The 19,691-nt window shown below is 46.3% G+C and overlaps 1 protein-coding gene across 4 annotated transcripts in view; it reads right to left on the bottom strand.

Annotated features, from left to right (window-relative positions):
- Positions 1 to 810: 810 nt before the first annotated feature.
- The window catches only part of LOC116987914 (alpha-N-acetylgalactosaminide alpha-2,6-sialyltransferase 2-like), a 64,608-nt gene continuing 45,727 nt past the window's right edge, over positions 811 to 19,691 (bottom strand). For all 4 annotated transcript variants that reach the window (XM_033044236.1, XM_033044234.1, XM_033044233.1 and 1 more), the window contains 7 exons: positions 14,638 to 14,806; positions 11,080 to 11,257; positions 9,618 to 9,756; positions 8,422 to 8,525; positions 4,041 to 4,124; positions 2,414 to 2,513; positions 811 to 1,057 (listed from right to left, as the gene is read on the bottom strand). In XM_033044236.1, the coding sequence (XP_032900127.1) occupies positions 863 to 1,057; positions 2,414 to 2,513; positions 4,041 to 4,124; positions 8,422 to 8,525; positions 9,618 to 9,756; positions 11,080 to 11,257; positions 14,638 to 14,806 (969 nt within the window). In that variant the 3' untranslated portion in view covers positions 811 to 862. The remainder of the gene's footprint in view (positions 1,058 to 2,413; positions 2,514 to 4,040; positions 4,125 to 8,421; positions 8,526 to 9,617; positions 9,757 to 11,079; positions 11,258 to 14,637; positions 14,807 to 19,691) is intronic.

The following is a 19,691-nucleotide window of genomic DNA, read 5'->3' as shown; positions in this document are numbered from 1 at the left end:
AACTTAGAAATTACCAACCGCACCCAACCTCCAACTCCTGTACACTTAGAACGTAGACAAGAGATGGATTGTTAACTTGCGTACGTACACCAGTCAAAAGCATCAACATGTCGTTTAGAAAATTCCATCGCAATAATCTTTTGCCCAGAGTTGGGGGAATAGAGGACCGGAGGTCATAGGTTCAAGATGAAGGTGTAAAGATGGAATAGGAATCTGAGGAGTAACTTTATCCACACAAAGGGTGTATGGAACAAGCTGCCAGAGGAGGTAGTTGAAGTTGGGACTATCCCAATGTTTAAGAAACAGTTAGACAGGTACATGGATAGGACAGGTTTGGAGGGATATGGACCAAATGCAAGCAGGTGGGATTAAAGTAGTTGGGACATGTTGGCCGGTGTGGGCAAGTAGGGCCTGCTTCCACAATGTACCACTCTTTGACTCTCTCTAATAATAATAAAGCAATCTTGTTGAAGGCACCGCATAGCTAACTTGGCTAAATTGTATTCAAATAAATGGAAAGATGTAAACTTAATTCTTTCAGTTCTGTTGATACACACACTAGGACGTAATCCATGATTAAATGCCCTGGAATTTAAAGGAACATACAAGAACACACGACACTTCACCAGTTAGTTTTCCCACCTCCGGTAGCAGCAAGGAAATATTTAAAGAATAATCAATCAGCAAAATAGTACCTCACAAAAAGAGTTTGATCAATTAAAATATTTTCACCCATTCAATATCAAAACAGTTTTGATTTACGTGTGTTGATAGGATCCCAGAAGTGAAGAGAAATGCCTTTTTAAAAAAAATTTCTTCAGAAAAGAAAAAAACCCCGCACAGTATTTTGTGTTGTATCGTGTCATCTCTTCATTTTGTCCCCATTCTTTTTTCTGGTGTAGAGATTAATTACTTTATAGTCATTGAGTTTTCTCCACAATCGCATTTCCATTTTCATGTCGTGGTTCGAGTAGAACACCACTCTGTGGTAGACCCGGTCAAAATAATGGTCAGAATAGTTCGCATAATCTTCCGTCATGAAGCCATAGGCCGTGACCTGAGGGCAGAGAGGAGAAGAAGCATCAACCAGGGAAACGTAACGCGGGGGTACGTCCATCCCAAAACACAAAACCGCAACCGGGCTCATTCAAGGTCAAAGAACAAAGCAAAATGTAGAGATGCTGCCTCACGGCGCCAGAGACACGGCTTCCATCCTGACTGCGGGCTAAAGTTCACATTTATTGCCACATGCACCAGTTAATGTACAGTGGAATTTCACTTACCATGCAGCCACACAATCAAAAAGATCACAGCACACAATAGAATACAACATGAACCTGCCTTAACGGAGTTTGCACGTTCTCCCTGTGACCACGTGGAGTGGGTTTTCACCGGGTGCTCTGGTTTCCTCCCACACTCCAAAGGCATACGGGCTTGTAGGTTAATTGGCTTCAGTAAATAGTAAATCACCCTTATTGTATAGGATAGTGCTAGTGTACGGGGTGATCGCTGATTCGGTGGGCAAAAGGACCCGTTACCACGCTGTATATCTAAAGTCCAAAGTAGATGGGGCATCTTGGCCAATGTGTACAAGTTGGAATGAAGGGCCTGTTTCCATGCTGTATGACTTCATCTAGGACTCTAATGCCCCATCTCTGCCTACCTACGATGAAGGCTTTACTGACCTGGTACTAGTACTTCACTGACTTTACCTTGCACTCAATGTTATTCCCTTATCATGTATCTGTGCACTGTGAACGGCTCGATTGTAATCATGTGTTGTCTTTCCTCTGACTGGTAAGCCCGCAACGAAAGCTTTTTACTGCACCTCGGTACACGTGACAAGCGAGTAAACTCAACTGGTAAGGTAGCACTGACCAACCTGATCTCCCGGTGGCCCAGCACTTCAACTCCCCCTCCCATTCTGACCTTTCTGTCCTGGGCCTCCTCCATTGTCAGAGTGAGGCTTAGCGCAAATTGGAGAAACAGCACCTCATATTACGCTTGGGTAGTTTGCACCCCAGAGGTATAAGCATTGACTTCTCTAATTTCAGATAGTCCTTGCTTTCTCCCTCCTTCCCCTCCCCCTTCTCAGCTCTCCCGCAAGCCTACGCATCTTCCTTTCTTTTTCCCGCCCCCTCCCCCCCCCCCGACATCAGTCCGAAGAAGGATCTCGACCCGAAAGGTCACCTATTCCTTCTCTCCATAGATGCTGCCTCACCCGCTGAGTTCCTCCAGCATTTTTCTCTACCTTCGATTTTTTTTCCCTAGCACCTGCAGTTCTTTCTTGAACCAAACTCAACCCGTCGGCCAGTTATCGGACGAGTCGTTAGGGTTGTGCCACACTCAGCAAATGCCGCAACTGTAGGACACCAACAGTGAATGGAAGCAACACTGCAACACTCCCTCTTACCTGGTCGCATGAATGGATCGCAGCCAACAGCATGGTTGCGCCGGTACTTGGGCGGTAAATGTTACGGTGACGCGAGTTCAAAATGTTTGCCTTCAAAAACCTGCAGGAACAACACTGCATTAGAATAGCCCAGGAGTACCTCGTACATGGCACAGTTCAGCACGGGACCACACCCTTTGGCCCACAGAGGCTATGCCCAAACTCATCTCAGAAAGGCACAAAACGCTGGAGTAACTCAGGCAGCATCTCTGGAGAAAAGGAGCAGGTGACGTTTCGTGTCGAAACCCCCCTTCTTCTGAAGTCATGTGATAGTAGAATTAGGCCATTCGGCCAATCAAGTCTATTCCACCATTCCATCATGGCTGATCTATCTCTTCCTTCTAACTCCATTCTTCTGCCTTCTCCCCATAACCTCTGATATCTAAAGTCATAGAATCATAGAGTCGTACAGTGTGGAAACAGGCCTTCGGCCCAACTCGCCCACACAGGCCAACAACGTCCCTGCTACTGTAGCCCCACTTGCTTGCGCTTGGTCCATATCCCTCCAAACCTGTCCCATCCAAGTACCTGTCGAGCTGTTTCTTAAACGATGGGATAGTCCCAGCCTCAACTATCTCCTCTGGCAGCTTGCTCCATATACCCACCACCCTCTGTGTGAAAAAGTTACCCCTCGGATTCCTATTAAATCTTTTCCCCCTGTACTAGTCAAAAATCTATCAATCTCGGCCTTAAAAATATCCATTGGCCTCCACAGCCTTCTGTGGCAAAGAATTCCACAGATTCACCACCCTCTGACTAAAAGGTTCTCCTCATCTCCTTCCTAAAAGAATGTCCTTTAATTCTGAGGCTATGACCTCTAGTCCTAGTCTCTCCCACTAGTGGAAACATCCTCTTCATATGCACTCTATCCAAGCCTTTCAATATTCTGTATGTTTCAATTAGGTCAATTTTGAACCCAGGTCCCTGCAAGATCGCTCCATTTTGTTTCTAGTTTAGTTAAGAAATACAGCGTGGAAACATGCCCTTCGGCCCGAGTCCATGCCGCCCGCGATCACCCCGTACGTTAATTCTATCCCACACACACACCAGGGACAATTTACAGAAGCCAATTAACCTACAAACCCGCACGTCTTTGGGACGCGGAAGGAAACCGGAGCACCTGGAGAAAACCCCCGCGGTCACGGGGAGGACGCACAAACTCCGTACAGATAGCGCCCGCAGTCAGCGATTGAACCCGAGTCTCGGGCGCTGTAAGGCAGCCACTCTACTGTAAGGCGCCACTTTTCTGCTTGTGGACGTCAGAGTCGTAGAGTGAAACAGTGTGGAAGCAGGCCCTTCGGCCCAACTTGCCCACACCGGCCAACATATCCCAGCTACACTAGTCCCACCTGCCAGCACAGTCCATATCCCTCCAAACCTGTCCTATCCATGCACCAAGGTTGATTATTATTATATAAACGGGAAGATGACCATGGCAAGACTCGGGTCATTGGACTATCACCCATACATCTTCTGTGGCAAAGAATCTTTGGTCATCTCCGCACAGGGTTCAGGCAGGAATGCAACGGTTAATCTCAAACCATTTCATTTTTGTCTGCTTCTTGCGAGAATCACATTTCCATTTTACCTGTTCCGTACGTATCGGATGAAGTCCGGATGATACATCTTGAATTTTTCCGCCTTTCCATTCGTTCCAAAGTAAGTAGGTGGACTGAAACACAAATGCAAAACTTGAAATGTTACAACAAACCCTTTATTTACCATTTAAAGCTGGATTCTGTGGTTACCAGCGAATGAGTTAACCAGGGAAGAGGTTGAGCAGGTGATGACAATGCTTTAGAACGTAGAAGAGAACTAAGGGTGGTTTTATATGGGTGTATTAAATCATGAGGGTATAGGTAGGGTGAACATACACAGAAGAATAGACACAAAATGCTGGAGTAACTCAGCGGGACAGGCAGCATCTCTGGAGGGAAGGAATGGGTGACGTTTCGGGTTAAGACCCTTCTATACACAGTCATCTCCCAGGGTTGGGGAAAATCAAGAACTAGAGGGCATAGGTTTGAGGTGAGAGGGGAATGATTTAATAAGAACCAGAGGAGCATCCTTTACCCAAAATAGAGATTGGTGAATATATGGAACAAGCTGGCAAAGGAAGTGGTTGAGGCCGGTACAATAACACTTTAAAGATATTTGGACAGGTACATGGATGGGAAAGGTTTACAGGGCTATTGACACGGTGCAGACAGTTGGGACTAACGTAGATGGGGCATCTTGGTTAGCATGGGCAAGTTGGGCCGAAGGGCCTGTTTCCATGGTGTATGACTCCACTATCTCCAACTGTTTCTTAAAATATGGGATAGTCCCAGCCTCAACTTTTATAACAAGAGGAATCGAATATTGGAAAAGAGGTCCTCCTGCAGTTGTACAGAGCCCTAGTGAGACCACACCTGGAGTATTGTGTGCAGTTTTGGTCCCCTAATTTGAGGAAGGGCATTCTTGCTATTGATGGAGTGCAGCGTAGGTTTACAAGGTTAATTCCCGGGATGGCGGGACTGTCATATGCTGAGAGAATGGAGCGGTTGGGCTTATACACTCTGGAGTTTAGAAGGTTGAGAGGGGATCTTATTGAAACATATAAGATTGTTAAGGGTTTGAACACGCTAGAGGCAGGAAACATGTTCCCGATGTTGGGGGAGTCCAGAACCAGGGGCCACAGTTTAAGAATAAGGGGTAACCCAATTAGAACGGAGACGATTAAACACTTTTTCTCACAGAGAGTGGTGAGTCTGTGGAATTCTCTGCCTCAGAGGGCAGTGGAGGCAGGTTCTCTGGATGCTTTCAAAAGAGAGCTAGATTGGGCTCTTAAAGATAGCGGTGTCAGGGGATATGGGGAGAAGGCAGGAACGGGGTACTGATTGGGGATGATCAGCCATGATCACATTGAATGATGGTGCTGGCTCGAAGGGCCAAATGGCCTACTCCTGCACCTATTGTCTATTGTCAACTATCTCCTCTGGCAGTTTGTTCCATACACCCACCACCTGTGTGAAAAAGTTACCCTTCGGATTCTTATTATATCTTTTCCCCTTCAACTTGAACCTATGTCCTCGATTCCCCTACATTGGGTAAAAGACTACCCGATCTATTCCTCTCATGATCTTGTACACCTGTATAAGATCTCCCCTCATCTTCCTATGCTCCATGGAATAGAGACACAGCCTACTCAACCTCTCCCTATAGCTCACAATGAAGTGTTTACCTCTTGACTTTCACTTCACCAATGCATTCGGTGCCTAACTCAATCAGAACCTACCTCAATATCAACTTCATAAGTTTTCGGAGCAGAATCAGGCCACTCGACACGTCGAGTCTAGTCCGCCATTCAATCGTGGCCGATCCATCTTTCTCTCTCAACCCCATTCTCCTGCCTTCGCCCTGTAACCCCTGACACCCTAATTCTGCTCCTATAACTTATGGAGTGGCTTGGTCCACAATGGTTGTGATGAGTCACAGTGGAGTTGTGATCCCAGGGATGCTTGGGTTAACATATGAGGAGCGTCTGATGGCTCTGGGCCTGCACTCGCTGGAGTTTAAGAAGGATGAAGTGATTCGGCATATCCCCATACACGTTTTCAATGGTCAATGGTTCGTGAATATCGAATGTGCAGGCACACAGTGAGATTCTCTTTTGCCTACAGTTCAGATGCTTGTCCGTAGAGTTTGTACGTTCTCCCCGTGACCTGCGTGGGTTTTCTCCGAGAACTTTGGTCTCCTCCCACACTCTAAAGACGTGCAGGTGTGTGGGTTAATTGACTTGGTATAAATGAAAACTGTCCCTAGCGTGGGATAGTGTGCGGGGATCGCTGGTCGGTGCGGACTAGGTGGGCCGAAGGGCCTGTATCCGCGTTGTATCTCCAAAACTAAAACCCAAGCACACAATCCCCAATTAGTACAAAAGTACATGGAAATAGTCCACTGAGACCACTTGCAAGTGTCGCTAGGTTTTGGTGCCAGTTCGAACTTCCACTTTGGAGAGCAAACCGACGGCCTCCTCAAGACCCGCACCAGATTGGCCACACCCTCATCATGCAGCTACCTTTGGGAAGACAGACAGTATAGGAACCCAAGAGGCATTACCTCCAGGTTTAAGGACACCCTTCATCAAGCTCTCGAAGCACCCAGCACAAACATCTCCGCATTCAACTAATGTGGATTTTGTAGACTTGGTGGCGCAGCAGTAGAGTTGCTGCCTTACAGCACTGGGTTCAATCCTGACTACAGGTGCTTGCCTGGACGGAGTTTGTACCTTCTCCCCGTGACCTGCGTGGGTTTTCTCCGGGGTCTCTGGTTTCCTCCCACACTCCAAAGACCTACAGGTTTGTGGGCCAACAGTCCCTAGTGTGTGTAGGATTGTGAAAGTGTGCGGGGATTGCTGGTTGGTGTGGACTGGTTGGGCCGAAGGGCCTGTTTCCGCACTGTATCTCTAAACTAAACCAAGTAGAACTACAGTCTACACTGTTATGGCCTGCGTGCCCAGCATATCTGATGATTTACCATATTATTCTTTATTATATTTATTTGTTTTGTTGTGGCAGTAAGAACCAGAGGGCACTGGTTTAAGAAGAGGAGGGAAATATTTAATAGGAACCTGAGGGGCAACTTTTTTTTTTTTTTCTACACACAAAGTGTCTGCAACAAGCTGCTGGAGAAGGCAGTTGAGGCAGGTACTATCACAACGTTTAACAAACATTTAGAGCGGTGCATGAATGGGAAACGTTTAAGGGCCTGTCCCACTTGCCGATTTTTTTCGGCGAATGCCGGCATCATTGACCGACGTATAGGGTCACCGAAAAAGTTGCGGGGTGATGCGGAGCGATTCGACGTGACGCGGTGGTGATGACGTGTTGACACGCGGTGTTTCATCAAGTGTCGCAAACATTTTGTTTTTGTCGCCGCTGGATTTTCAAATGTTCAAAATCTTTCAGCGACCCTGGTACGTCGGTCAATGATGCCGGCAGCCGCCGAAAAAATATCGCCAAGTGGGACAGGCCCTTTAGTGGGATATGGGCCAAACGCAGGCAGGTGGGACTTGTGTAGATGGGGCATGTTGGTCAGCGTGTGCAAGTTGGGCCGAAGGGTTTGTTTCCACATGGTATGACTTCCCCCCCACCCCCACCCCCCCTTCCAAAAATAAAACAAACTTTATTAGATACCAGACAAGAACTGCGCAAAAATTCTTCTGACATTCTCAGTAGCTATACATACATTCATCAGCGTTGGTAGACATAAAATGCTGGAGTAACTTAGCGGGACAGGCAGCATCTCTGGAGAGAAGGAATGGGTGACGTTTCGGGTCGAGAACCTTCTTCACTCATTCAGATTCATTAGCGTTGTGTTTGGTGGCGTTCACAGAAATATCGTTATGCCAGGCACCCTTGCCACTCATGTGCCCCCCCCCCCCCCCCAGGGGTGATATCCCTTCCCTTGTTTGAGGGGAGTCTCCACCACACCCTGCCCCCCCCCAAATGACCAGCTGCGGAAGGACCATAGTCTGTGGACCTCCCCCACAGAGCCTTGGTGTTGGCTGCACCGAGCTTCAGTGCGTCCCTCAGCACGTACTCCTGCAGTCTGGCCTCACTGACAATGGAGGAGGCCCAGGACAGAAAGGTCTGTGTTAGAATGGGAAGGAGAATTAAAGTGTTTGGCAACCGGGAGAGGTGGACTGAGCGAAGGCGTTCAGTGAAACAATCGCCCAGTCTACGTTTGGTCTCGCTGATGTCCAAGAGTCCACACCTTGAACAACGGATACAGTAGTTCATCATTCCTGCTCTGGCGCATTTGACGATTAAACCTTCGACTAGCGCGGTGCGTAAAAAGTAACAATGAAGTTCCTCAGCCTGTTCCTTCCCTCATCATTACAATAAGTTAAACACAGTTACACCATCAGCTTTCAGGAAGGGAGCGCACAATTGCAATGGAATGAAAGAGAAAGCAGAGGAGTTTACCTTTGTGATTTGTCTCGGCCCTTCGTTATGGCTGTGTTTGTTATTGCAGCTTTCACCAGGTAATAATCTCGATTGTGATCTGGGAGAAAAATGTACCTGGTCTCCTATAAGTAAGTAAATAAATAAGTTTATTGGCCAAGTATTCACATACAAGGAATTTCCCTCCAGTACGGAAGCGGCCGTTCCAGGTGTCCCAGGCCGCTGCGAGGATTCTCCCGACGCCGGAGCAACATCACCTGGCGAGAACGGCCAGGAACATCGGGCCTCCGTAGAGGCAACTGTGGAGGCCTCAATAGGCCCGACTATGGGTGAACTGGGGTTGGGGACAAGACTTTGTGCCTTCCCTCATAATGGGAACCATTGTGGGGGGATGTTCTTTATGTTTAAACCTCTTATTAATGTTATGTCTGTATTCTTTCTTTATGTGCTGCACTGGCAAGAAGCATTTCACTACACCTAGGTGTATGTGACTAATAAATAACCTTTGAACCTTTGAACCACGAGTAACCACATGACATAGTGACAGTTACGAATGACTCCGAAAACACTAAACATTAATAATAATAAAACATTAATGATAAAGCACCCACTTGGGCATCATTTATGCATCACGCAGATGGCGCGCAAAGGTTTTGTACATCCCAAATCCTGTGGCTCCACGCGCGACCGCACGTCGCTGCCAGGGGCGGAAACTCCGGGGGGGGCCTGAGGGGACACGTCCCCCCCATGTTTTGAGAGGTGGGGGACATCCCCCCCCCCAAGTTTTTGTGATCCCGATTTTAAAATCTCCGCTTTTAGCGCTGGATTGATCCTCCGAAGCCTCGCGCATGTGAGTGTGCGCATGCGCGCGTGGCCGCCAAAAAATGGTGTCCCCCGTCCTCTCCATGTTTTGATAGCGAGTTCCGCTCTTGGTCACTGCCTACGTCACCACGCACCATGTGCACATCACGTGCGTCGTGACGCGTAAATGATGTCGTGTAAATTACGCGCAAATGACGCCCAAGTGGGGCAGGCCCTTAACTCTCTCTTGAAAGCATCCAGAGAATTTGCCTCCACCGCCTTCCGAGGCAGAGAATTCCACAGATTCATAACTCCCTGGGTGAATAAGTTTTTCCTCATCTCCGTTCTAAATGGCTGAGCCCTTATTCTTAAGCTGTGGAGAATTTGCAAGAGGGCAAACATTCGGGCCACCTTACCGCAGAATGTGGCAGGGCCGTGTACCCCACACGGTGATATGCGTTCAGAGAATTCCTCATCGTGTTTGTGGAAAACGTATAAAACGAAGTTCTACTTCCCACATCTTGCTCGAATCCTTTAATAATGGCTCCATTCACTCTGTAGATTGAGAAATAAAACAAAAATCTATTGAAGCAAAATGACTTTAACTCTCTAGATTTTCATTCCTATTATCCTTCCCCTGCCTTTGTCAATGGACAGTTTCTATAAAATTGCAGCCATCGGTGTCTTGTACATGTTTGACCTTCGCTTTCACTCCATTGAGTGCCTGCAGAGATTTTTATATTGCTAAATAAAAGCACACGCTTCATCTTAATATCAGAAGATCTGAAGTGATAGGAGCAGAATGAGGCCTTTCGGCGCCACAAGTCTACTTAGCCATTCAGTCATGACTGATCTATCTCTCCCTCCTAACCCCATTCTCCTGCCTTAGCCCCATAACCTCTGACACCCGTACTCATCAAGAATCTATTTATCTCTGCCTGAAATATATCCACTGACTTGGCCTCCACAGCCTTCTGTGGCAAATAAGTAAGGAAGTGAGTAAGTTTATTGGCCAAGTATTCACATACAAGGAATTTGCCTTGGTGCTCCACCCACAAGTAACAACATCACATACAGTGACAGTTAGGAATGACTCAGAAAACACTAAACATTAATAATAATAAAACATTAATGATAACAATTATTAATGGTAAATAATTCCACAGATTCACCGCCCTCTGACTAAAGAAATTCCTCCTCATCGCCTTCCTAAAAGAACGTCCTTTAATACTGAGGCTATGACCTCTCGCCCTAGACTCTCCCACTAGTGGAACCATCCTCTCCACATCCACTCTTTCCAGGCCTTTCACTATTCCGTACGTTTCAATGAGGTCCCCCCTCATTCTTCCAAACTCCAGTGATCATAGGCCCAGTGCTCCTCATATGTGACTACAAAACTAAATCAGACATTAGTTACCCGATTCACAGGCTGAACCATTAACAAGCCTGTTTGAGATTGTTCCCAATGACCGACTCCCATGTAATGTACAAGATACGCGCGGTGGAGGCCTTCCCGAAGTTTAGTTTAGCGATACGGGGCAGAAATGGGAACTTCGTCCCTCCGAGCCTGCGCCGACCTGCGATCCCTGAACACCAACACTATCCTACACACTGGGAACAATTTACAATTTTCCCCAAAGCCAATTAACCTGCAGGTCTTTGGAGTGTGGGGGGAGGGGGGGGGGGGGGGGGGGGGAACCGGAGCACCCGGGGAAAACTCACGCAGGTCACGAGGAAAACGTGCAAACTCCGTCCAGACATCACCCGTAGTCGGGATCGAACCCGGGTCTCTGGGATCATATAGAACGACGGTGCTGGCTCGAAGGACCGAGTGGCCTACTCCTGCACCCCATTCTCTACGCAATTGAGAGCACACACCTGAATACATAGTCGTGGCCATCAATCTCCTTGCCCTTCCGAGAGCCGTTGAGAATGCCACCATTGCCCACCACCGCACAGCGAATGCAGACTGAAGTCTTGTTTGACCTTCGCTCCCAGTCATCAAACAGGACAATGTTTGCGGTCGTGTTGAGATAGCTCAGCGTGTCTTTTAGGTCTGTAACATGAAATGGAAACTAACCCACCGTTCCAAGTGATGCAAAACACAACCAGACAACAGATACAGTGCGGCTCCCAGCCTGAATAAGGTGTGGTGGCCATTTGGCTTAATTATGTGTGTCATAGATTGTGTGTCTTTCAATTTTGTCTGTCTGTAATTATATAGGTGGGATTGATTACGTAATCAGGGGGTGTGTTTGCTGCTGGGATTTTTGGGCAGAAGCTTGTAGTTTTTTTTAAGTTAGTTCGGAGGAGGCATGGATAGAGGCATATCTTTCCACCATGGGTCAGAGCTTTCTTTTTTATTTATTTATTTATTAGAAGTAGACATATTATAAAATGTAGTTACATATTATAGTAAAAAAAACTTTTCATATACATCAGTCATACATTATTAAAATTTTCCATTATCAATTACTTCTGCTTCTAGTGTTTTTATTTTTTATAGAAAGAGGGAAAAAGAGAGGGTAGTAAGTTACAAATAAAAAAGAAAGCAAAAAAAAACACAACAGAAAAACAAGGGAGGTGGAATGGATTACCTGTAATACATCAATGGAGATAGGTTCGTAGGTTATAAAGTATAGCTTCTCATCTATTCCTGAGTTCAAGTTTCAGCTGGGTCCTCGTGCTGGGCCAATCTATCCCTTCAGATAGTTAATGAATGGAGCCCAAATTTTATGGAAAAGATCTTGTTTGTCCATTAAGACAAGTCTAATTCTTTCTAAGTATAGGGTCTCCGACATTTCCGTAATCCACATTTTAATTGTGGGGGTTGTAGGGCCTTTCCAAAATTTTAATATTAATTTTTTTCCGGTTATTATACTGTAATTGAGGAAGTTTCTTTGGTTTGTTGTGAGTGTTAAGCTTTGTTCTGATATCCCAAATATTATTAATTTTGTGTCTGGGTCCAGTTTTGTATTAATAACTTCTGAAGTTATTTCAAAAATATCAGTCCAGAAATGTTTAAGTTTTATACAGTTTGCAAACGTATGTGTTAAATTAGCCTCTAAATGTAGACATTTATCACAAATAGGAGAGATTTGTGGGAAGATTCTATTTAGTTTTATTTTAGAGAAGTGTAGTCTATGTAAGACCTTGAATTGTATTAAAGTATGTCTGGCATTTAATGAACATTGATGTATTTGTTGTAAACTTTCGTCCCACATATCTTTCGTGATAGGATAACCTATTTCATTTTCCCATTTGTATCTATATGGTTCGGTCGGTGGTACCTCGTTATTTAGTAGGGTGTTATAAATATAAGCTATTAGTTTTTCAGTATTAGGATGCTTGTTCAGACATTCATCAAGAATTTCTGATTCCCTATTCCTGTAAACTTGTGTATTAGATTTAACATAATCTCTAATTTGTAGATGTCTGAAGAAATTATTTGAGTGCAGTCCATAATTCTGTTGTAACTCTTGAAATGAAAGAAAAGTACCTTTCCCATAAAGATGTCCTATATTTTTGATTCCATAATTTTTCCATTGTGTGAAACCTTTGTCCATAAAGGATGATTTGAATAAAGGGTTATTTACAATGGGAAGGCAGAGTGGTATATTATTCAATTTTAAATATTTTTTTATTTGTTTCCAAATTCGTATTCCACTATGTATTATGGGGTTTTCTTTATACGTTTTTTTGTGCAGTTGTGTGGGGGCAAATATGATCGGTCCAATTTCAAAAGGTAGACAGTCTTCCTTTTCCATTACGTAATCAGGGGGTGTGTTTGCTGCTGGGATTTTTGGGCAGAAGCTTGTAGTTTTTTTTAAGTTAGTTCGGAGGAGGCATGGATAGAGGCATATCTTTCCACCATGGGTCAGAGCTTTCTCACTAAAGAAGTTTTCTCACATGCTGAGCCAGGCGGAGCTTTCTAACATTGATCAGTCTGGATCAATATCTTGTTTAAGAAGGAACTGCAGATGCTGGAAAATCGAAGGTACACAAAAAAGCTGGAGAAACTCAGCGGGTGCAGCAGCATCTATGGAGCGAAGGAAATAGGCAACGTTTCTGCCCGAAACCCAAAGGAAATAGGCAACGTTTCGGGTCGAAACCCAAAGGGTTTCGGGCCGAAACGTTGCCTTTTTCCTTCGCTCCATAGATGCTGCTGCACCCGCTGAGTTTCTCCAGCTTTTTTGTGGATCAATATCTTACTGTTTTACTTCGACAGTAAAGAAACAATTAATCAGGAGTCTGTTTATTGAAGATTTATCTTTCGATGGCTTTGAATGTCTCTTGGCGAGCTCCCGTGCGTAAAATAACGTTATCTCCTTACCCGTGTCTCCTCCTAGTGGCTGGAGGGAGCAATTCCTTGAACGATATAATAATCTACCATTATAGAAGGGTCTCGACCCGAAACGTCGCCCATTTCTTTGCGCCAGAGATGCTGCCTGAACCCCCCCCCCCCGAGTTACTCCAGCATTTTGTGTCTTTCTACGACTATCGCTTGGAGCGCTGGAGGACGAGGGGCGATCTTACAGGGGTGTATAAGACCATGAGAAGAAAAGATCAGGTAAGAGCACAGTTGTTTAAGAAGGAACTGCAGATGCTGGAAAAATCGAAGGTAGATAAAATTGCTGGAGAAACTCAGCGGGTGAGGCAGCACCTATGGAACGAAGGAATAGGAGACCCTTCCTCAGACTCAAGCACAGAGTCTTTTAACCAGAGTAGAGGAATCGAGAACCAGAGGATACAGGTTTATGGTGAGAGGAAGAAAAGATTTAATAGGAACCTAAAAGGCAATACTTTTTTTCATCTAACTCAAAGGGTACATTGAACGAGCTGCCAGAGGAGGTAGTTGAGGCAGGTACACTCACAACATTTGAAAAACATTTGGACACATACATGCATAGATACATGGACAATAGGTGCAGGAGTAGGCCATTCGGTGCTTCGATTTCGTCCCACACTCCAAAGACGTACACGTTTGTGGGTTAATTGGCTTAGGTGCCATTATAAATTGTCCCTAGTTTGTGTCGATAGCGTCAAAGTGCGGGGATCGCTGGTCAGCGCGGACTCGGTTGTCCTAAGGGCCTGTTTCCACACTGTATCTCTAAACTAAACTTAATGTTTACCTTCTAGTGAGAATAGACAAACAAAGGTTGGCACGGAAGTGTTGGGCCGAAGGGCCCCTTTCTGTACTGTACGATTCTATGAGAGCAATGGGCCAGCATCTGAATGAATGGAGTGAATGAGTTTATTGGCCACGTATGTACACATACAAGGAATTTGCCTTGGTGCTCCGCTCGTAATTAACGACATGACATACAGTAAACAATTAAGAATGACACATAAAAGATTAAAACATTAATAATAAAACATTATAGTTTAATGAAACGATGGCACAGCGATCTCGGAGCAAAGGACTTAAATATTTACCTTCATAACTGATCACACCCCAGCCGTGAGCACCGTTATAATGCTTCAGCCTCTGGTACGCCTTTTCAGTCACGTGCTTACTCCACTGCAGAACGGGTACGTTTCCCACAAAAATATCTGCATACTCTTCCACTTTCACCAGTCGACTTCTCGCTGTCTCGGGGCATTGCTGATGAACAAGGGGGGAGTTCAGCGTTAAGGTCAAGGAGACGATTTTAAACTTTAAAGTTAAACGTAACATCAATCAAAAGGACAACATGTTTTTAGTTGAGAAACAAAGAATTGTAAATGCTGGTTAATAAAGAACACAAAGGGAACTCGGCGGATCAGGCTGCACCTCGGGAGAACATGGATAGGTGACGTTTTGGGGACAATAACAGCATTTAAGAGCCATTTGGACAGGTAATTTTGGATAGGATAAACGCTCTTATTCCACCTGCCACAACTGGCTCCTATCTCCAAACTAAGCTAACCAACCTCAGCAAAGACACAACGTGCTGGAGGAACTCGGCGGGTCCGGCAGCGTCTCCGGATAACATGGATAGGTGATGTTTCGGGTCGGGACCCTTCTTCAGAATCTCGGTCTGGAACTGGGCCTGGAATCCAGGCGAGTTAGACAATAGGTGCAGGAGTAAGCCATTCGGCCCTTCGAGCCAGCACCGTTGCTGGTGGCCGGGAGAGAGGCGAGGATCAGCGGAGTCATAAGGTCAGAAGGTTAGAAGCTCTAGGAGTAGAATTAGGCCATTCAGCCCATCAAGTCTACTCCGCCATTCAAACATGGCTGGTCTATCTCTCACCCCATTCTCCTGTCTTCTCCCCATAACCTCTGACACCCATACTAATCATGAATCTATCTACTGACTTGGCCTCCACAGCCTTCTGTAGGTTCAGACTGTCTACCCAATCTGCACTGCTTATAATTATATGTACTTATATCAGGCCTCTCCTCAGCCTCCGACACTCAAGGGATAACAACCCAAGTTTGTCCAAAGTGTCTCCTTTACACCCAATACCTTAGTTTAGTTTAGAGATACAGCGTGGAACAGGCATTTCGGCCCACCGGGTCCGCTCCGACCAGCGATCCCCGCACACTAACACTATCCTACACACACACACACACGAGGGACAATTTACAATTATACTGAGCCAATTCACCTACAAACCTGTGCATCTTTGGAGTGTGGGAGGAAACCAAAGATCCTGGAGAAATCCCACGCAGGTCACGGGGAGAACGTACCAACTCCGTACAGACAGCACCTGAAGTCGGGATCGAACCCGGGCCTCTGGTGCTGCAATTGCTATAAGGCAGTGACTCTACCACTGCCCCACCATGAACGACCTAATGCAACTTAACATTCCTTCAGGACAACTTTGTTCCTCATCTCAACCGACTGGGCAAGTTTCTGGTACAGTTGAAAATGTCTAAAAAAAGATACAAGGTGCTGGAGTAACTCAAGTGGTCGGGCAGCATCACTGGAGAACATAGAAAGGTGACGTGTTTAACAAAGAACGGCAGATGCTGGTAAATCGAAGGTAGATACAAAATGCTGGAGAAACTCAGCCAGCGAGGCAGCATTTATGGAGAGAAGGAATTGGCGACGTTTCTGGTCGAGACCCTAAGGATCTAGGATCTGTCTATAAGCGTGCCCTCTGGACACAAGGAACTGGGTTACAGAAAATAAAAATGTGTAGTTTAGTTCAAAGATCCTATAGCGAGCAAGATAGTCCACTCGACGAAAAAGACGTAGTACGGCCATGGGCAGATTCATGGGTCATTTTCGGCCCCATATCCGTAACCGGCTTCCGTCTCCGCACCAAAGATCCCATAGGATAATAGTGCGGAGACGGAAGCCGGTTACGGAAACATCCTCGTAAAATAAAAGATCTTTGGTAAAAATCTTCTCCTCATTTTCAGAATTAAAATTTATTAACACAAACTGTTCCCCCGCAACGTTGATTACACTGCGGGTCGGGTCGGGTCCAGTTACGGAAATGGATGAAAAAAAGGCCCACGTTCCGCTCCGTTGCGTACTACACGTCAGCCCATTGCAATTAGCAGGAGTGGTCTATCTTGCTCCACTATAGGATCTTTGGTTTAGTTTAGAGACACAGCACTATCTCACACACTAGGAACAATTAAAGTGGGCGGTTTTGAAGAGATGGTCACCTGGACAACCCAAGTCTACACCCTCTCACAGCATGGAATCTGCATCCCTCCCCCACCCGCCACTGTAACGCAACACCTTTGTATTCTTGTGTTCAAGAAGGAACTGCAGATGCTGGAAAATCGAAGGTACACAAAAATGCTGCAGAAACATTTTTCCTGCATTTGGCCCATATTCATTTACACTTCGCTTCTCCAGAGACTTGCGTAACTTTTATTTTTAAACATTGCAATAGTATTCACCTCTACCAAGTTTTCTGCAGGACATTCGACGCACCCACAATAGAGTGAGTTATCAATTCTCTGCCTCAGGGGCCAGTTCTCTGGAAACTTTCAAGAGCTAGATAGGGCTCTTGAAGATAGCGGAGTCAGGGGATATGGGGAGAAGGCAGGAACCGCCATTCAATGTGATCATGGCTGATCATCCCCAATCAGTACCCCGTTCCTGCCTTCTCCCCATAGCCCCTGACTCCGCTATTTTTAAGAGCCCTATCTAGCTCTCAGAGAACCTGCCTCCACCGCCCTCTGAGGCAGAGAATTCCGCAGACTCACAACTCTCTGTGAGAAAAAGTGTTTCCTCGTCTCCGTTCTAAATGGCATACCCCTTATTCTTAAACTGTGGCCCCTGGTTCTGGAGTCGGCGTGGAGTCAGTGGGCCGAATGGCCTGTTCCCATGCTGTACCTCTGTATTTAGCAATCGCACAGTTTATGGGAGATGAGGCACCAATGCTGTAAAACTACCCATAGTTGCAAAAGAACACACGCCTTCTGCTCCATGCTAGACTGCAAACGACAGCCGCAAGGCACGCCAATAAAAATGCCACAAGTTGGGGTTGGGAGTTACTGCTGTACATGAGGCAGGATAAGTAAATATACCAAAGCAGATCGGCTGCGGGAGGGAGTGTATGGCCTTGTCGGGGGAGGACACCACGGCTATGCTTGGCCAGGCCGACCCTGCAACGTCGCCATGACAATGGGGGCCTTTATGGTCAGGTCAAGAACACTGCACTTAAAAATGGTATCAAAACCGGCGACTCTGTATACTGCCTCAGGGCACTACTGTTACACTCTTGTATTGTATCTGCAATGGTTATCTCACTTGCATCTACGTGCTAATGTATAGTGATTAGGGTCGCCAACTTTCTCACTCCCAAATAAGGGACAAAAGATCAAAATACGGGACAAATTCCCAACGGCAATTCGTTGACTGACTCGGCTGTGGCTGGGTGAATGATGAGTTGGCCCGCATGCTGGACTGCACACAAAGCCCAGCCGGCGGGCCAGCTGAGGAGTTTTGAACCGCAGTCCGGTACCCCATCGAACTCATGAACCGATGATCGGCCATGAGAAGGAGGATAATAGTGCGGAGATGGAAGCCGGTTACGGAAACATCCTCGTAAAATAAAAGTTCTTTGATAAAAATCTTCTCCTCATTTTCAGAATTTTAATTTATTAACACAAACTGTTCCCCCGCAACGTTGATTACACTGCGGGTCGGGTCGGGTCCGGTTACGGAAATGGATGAAAAAAAGGCCCACGTTCCGCTCCGTTGCATACTACACGTCAGCCCATTGCATTTAGCAGGTGTGGTCTATCTTGCTTGCTATAGGATCTTTGGTTTAGTTTAGAGACACAGCACTATCTCACACACTAGGAACAATTAAAGTGGGCGGTTTTGAAGAGATGGTCACCTGGACAACCCAAGTCTACACCCTCTCACAGCATGGAATCTGCATCCCTCCCTCACCCGCCACTGTAACGCAACACCTTTGTATTCTTGTGTTCAAGAAGGAACTGCAGATGCTGGAAAATCGAAGGTACACAAAAATGCTGGAGAAACTGAGCGGGTGCAGCAGCATCTATGGAGCGAAGGAAATAGGTGACGTTTCGGGCTGAAACCCTTCTTCAGACTGATAGGGGGTGGGGGGGGGGAGAAGGAAAGAAAAAGGGAGGGGGAGGAGCCCGAGGGCGGGGGGATAGGAGGAGACAGCTCAAGGGTTAAGGAAGGGGAGGAGACAGCAAGGGCTAGCAAAATTGGGAGAATTCAATGTTCACGCCCGCCGGACGCAGACTACCCAGGCGGAATATGAGGTGCTGTTCCTCCAATTTCCGGTGTTGCTCACTCTGGCAATGGAGGAGACCCAGGACAGAGAGGTCGGATTGGGAATGGGAGGGGGAGTTGAAGTGCTGAGCCACCGGGAGTTCAGGTAGGTTCTTGCGGACTGAGCGGAGGTGTTCGGCGAAACGATCGCCCTACCTCCGCTTAGTCTCACCGATGTAAATCAGCTGGCATCTAGAGCAGCGGATGCAATAGATGAGGTTGGAGGTGCAGGTGAACCTTTGTCGCACCTGGAACGACTGCTTGGGTCCTTGAATGGAGTCGAGGGGGGAGGTAAAGGGACAGGTGTTGCATTTCTTGCGGTTGCAACGGAAAGTGCCCGGGGAGGGGGTGGTACAGGAGGGAAGGGAAGAATTGACAAGAATACCTTTGTATTCTTGCTTTTCCAGTTCTGAAGAAGGGTCGGATACAAAACACAGAACGATTCACACATCACAGGAACTATCGAGAGCCTCCAGCACAGTCACAGTCGTGCTGCACCCAAAGACAACATGCCCAACTTAGTCCACCCTGTCCCTGGTATTTACCCCAGCAGGTCACATTTTTCCTGCATTTGGCCCATATTAATTTACACTTCGCTTCTCCAGAGACTTGCGTAACTTTTATTTTTAAACATTGCAATAGTATTCACCTCTACCAAGTTTTCTGCAGGACATTCGACGCACCCACAATAGAGTGAGTTATCAATTCTCTGCCTCAGGGGCCAGTTCTCTGGAAACTTTCAAGAGCTAGATAGGGCTCTTGAAGATAGCGGAGTCAGGGGATATGGGG

This window comes from Amblyraja radiata, chromosome 26 (genome assembly GCF_010909765.2).
Source record: "Amblyraja radiata isolate CabotCenter1 chromosome 26, sAmbRad1.1.pri, whole genome shotgun sequence".
NCBI classification, from domain to species: Eukaryota; Metazoa; Chordata; class Chondrichthyes; order Rajiformes; family Rajidae; genus Amblyraja; species Amblyraja radiata.
This window is presented reverse-complemented; position numbering and strand designations above follow the sequence as displayed.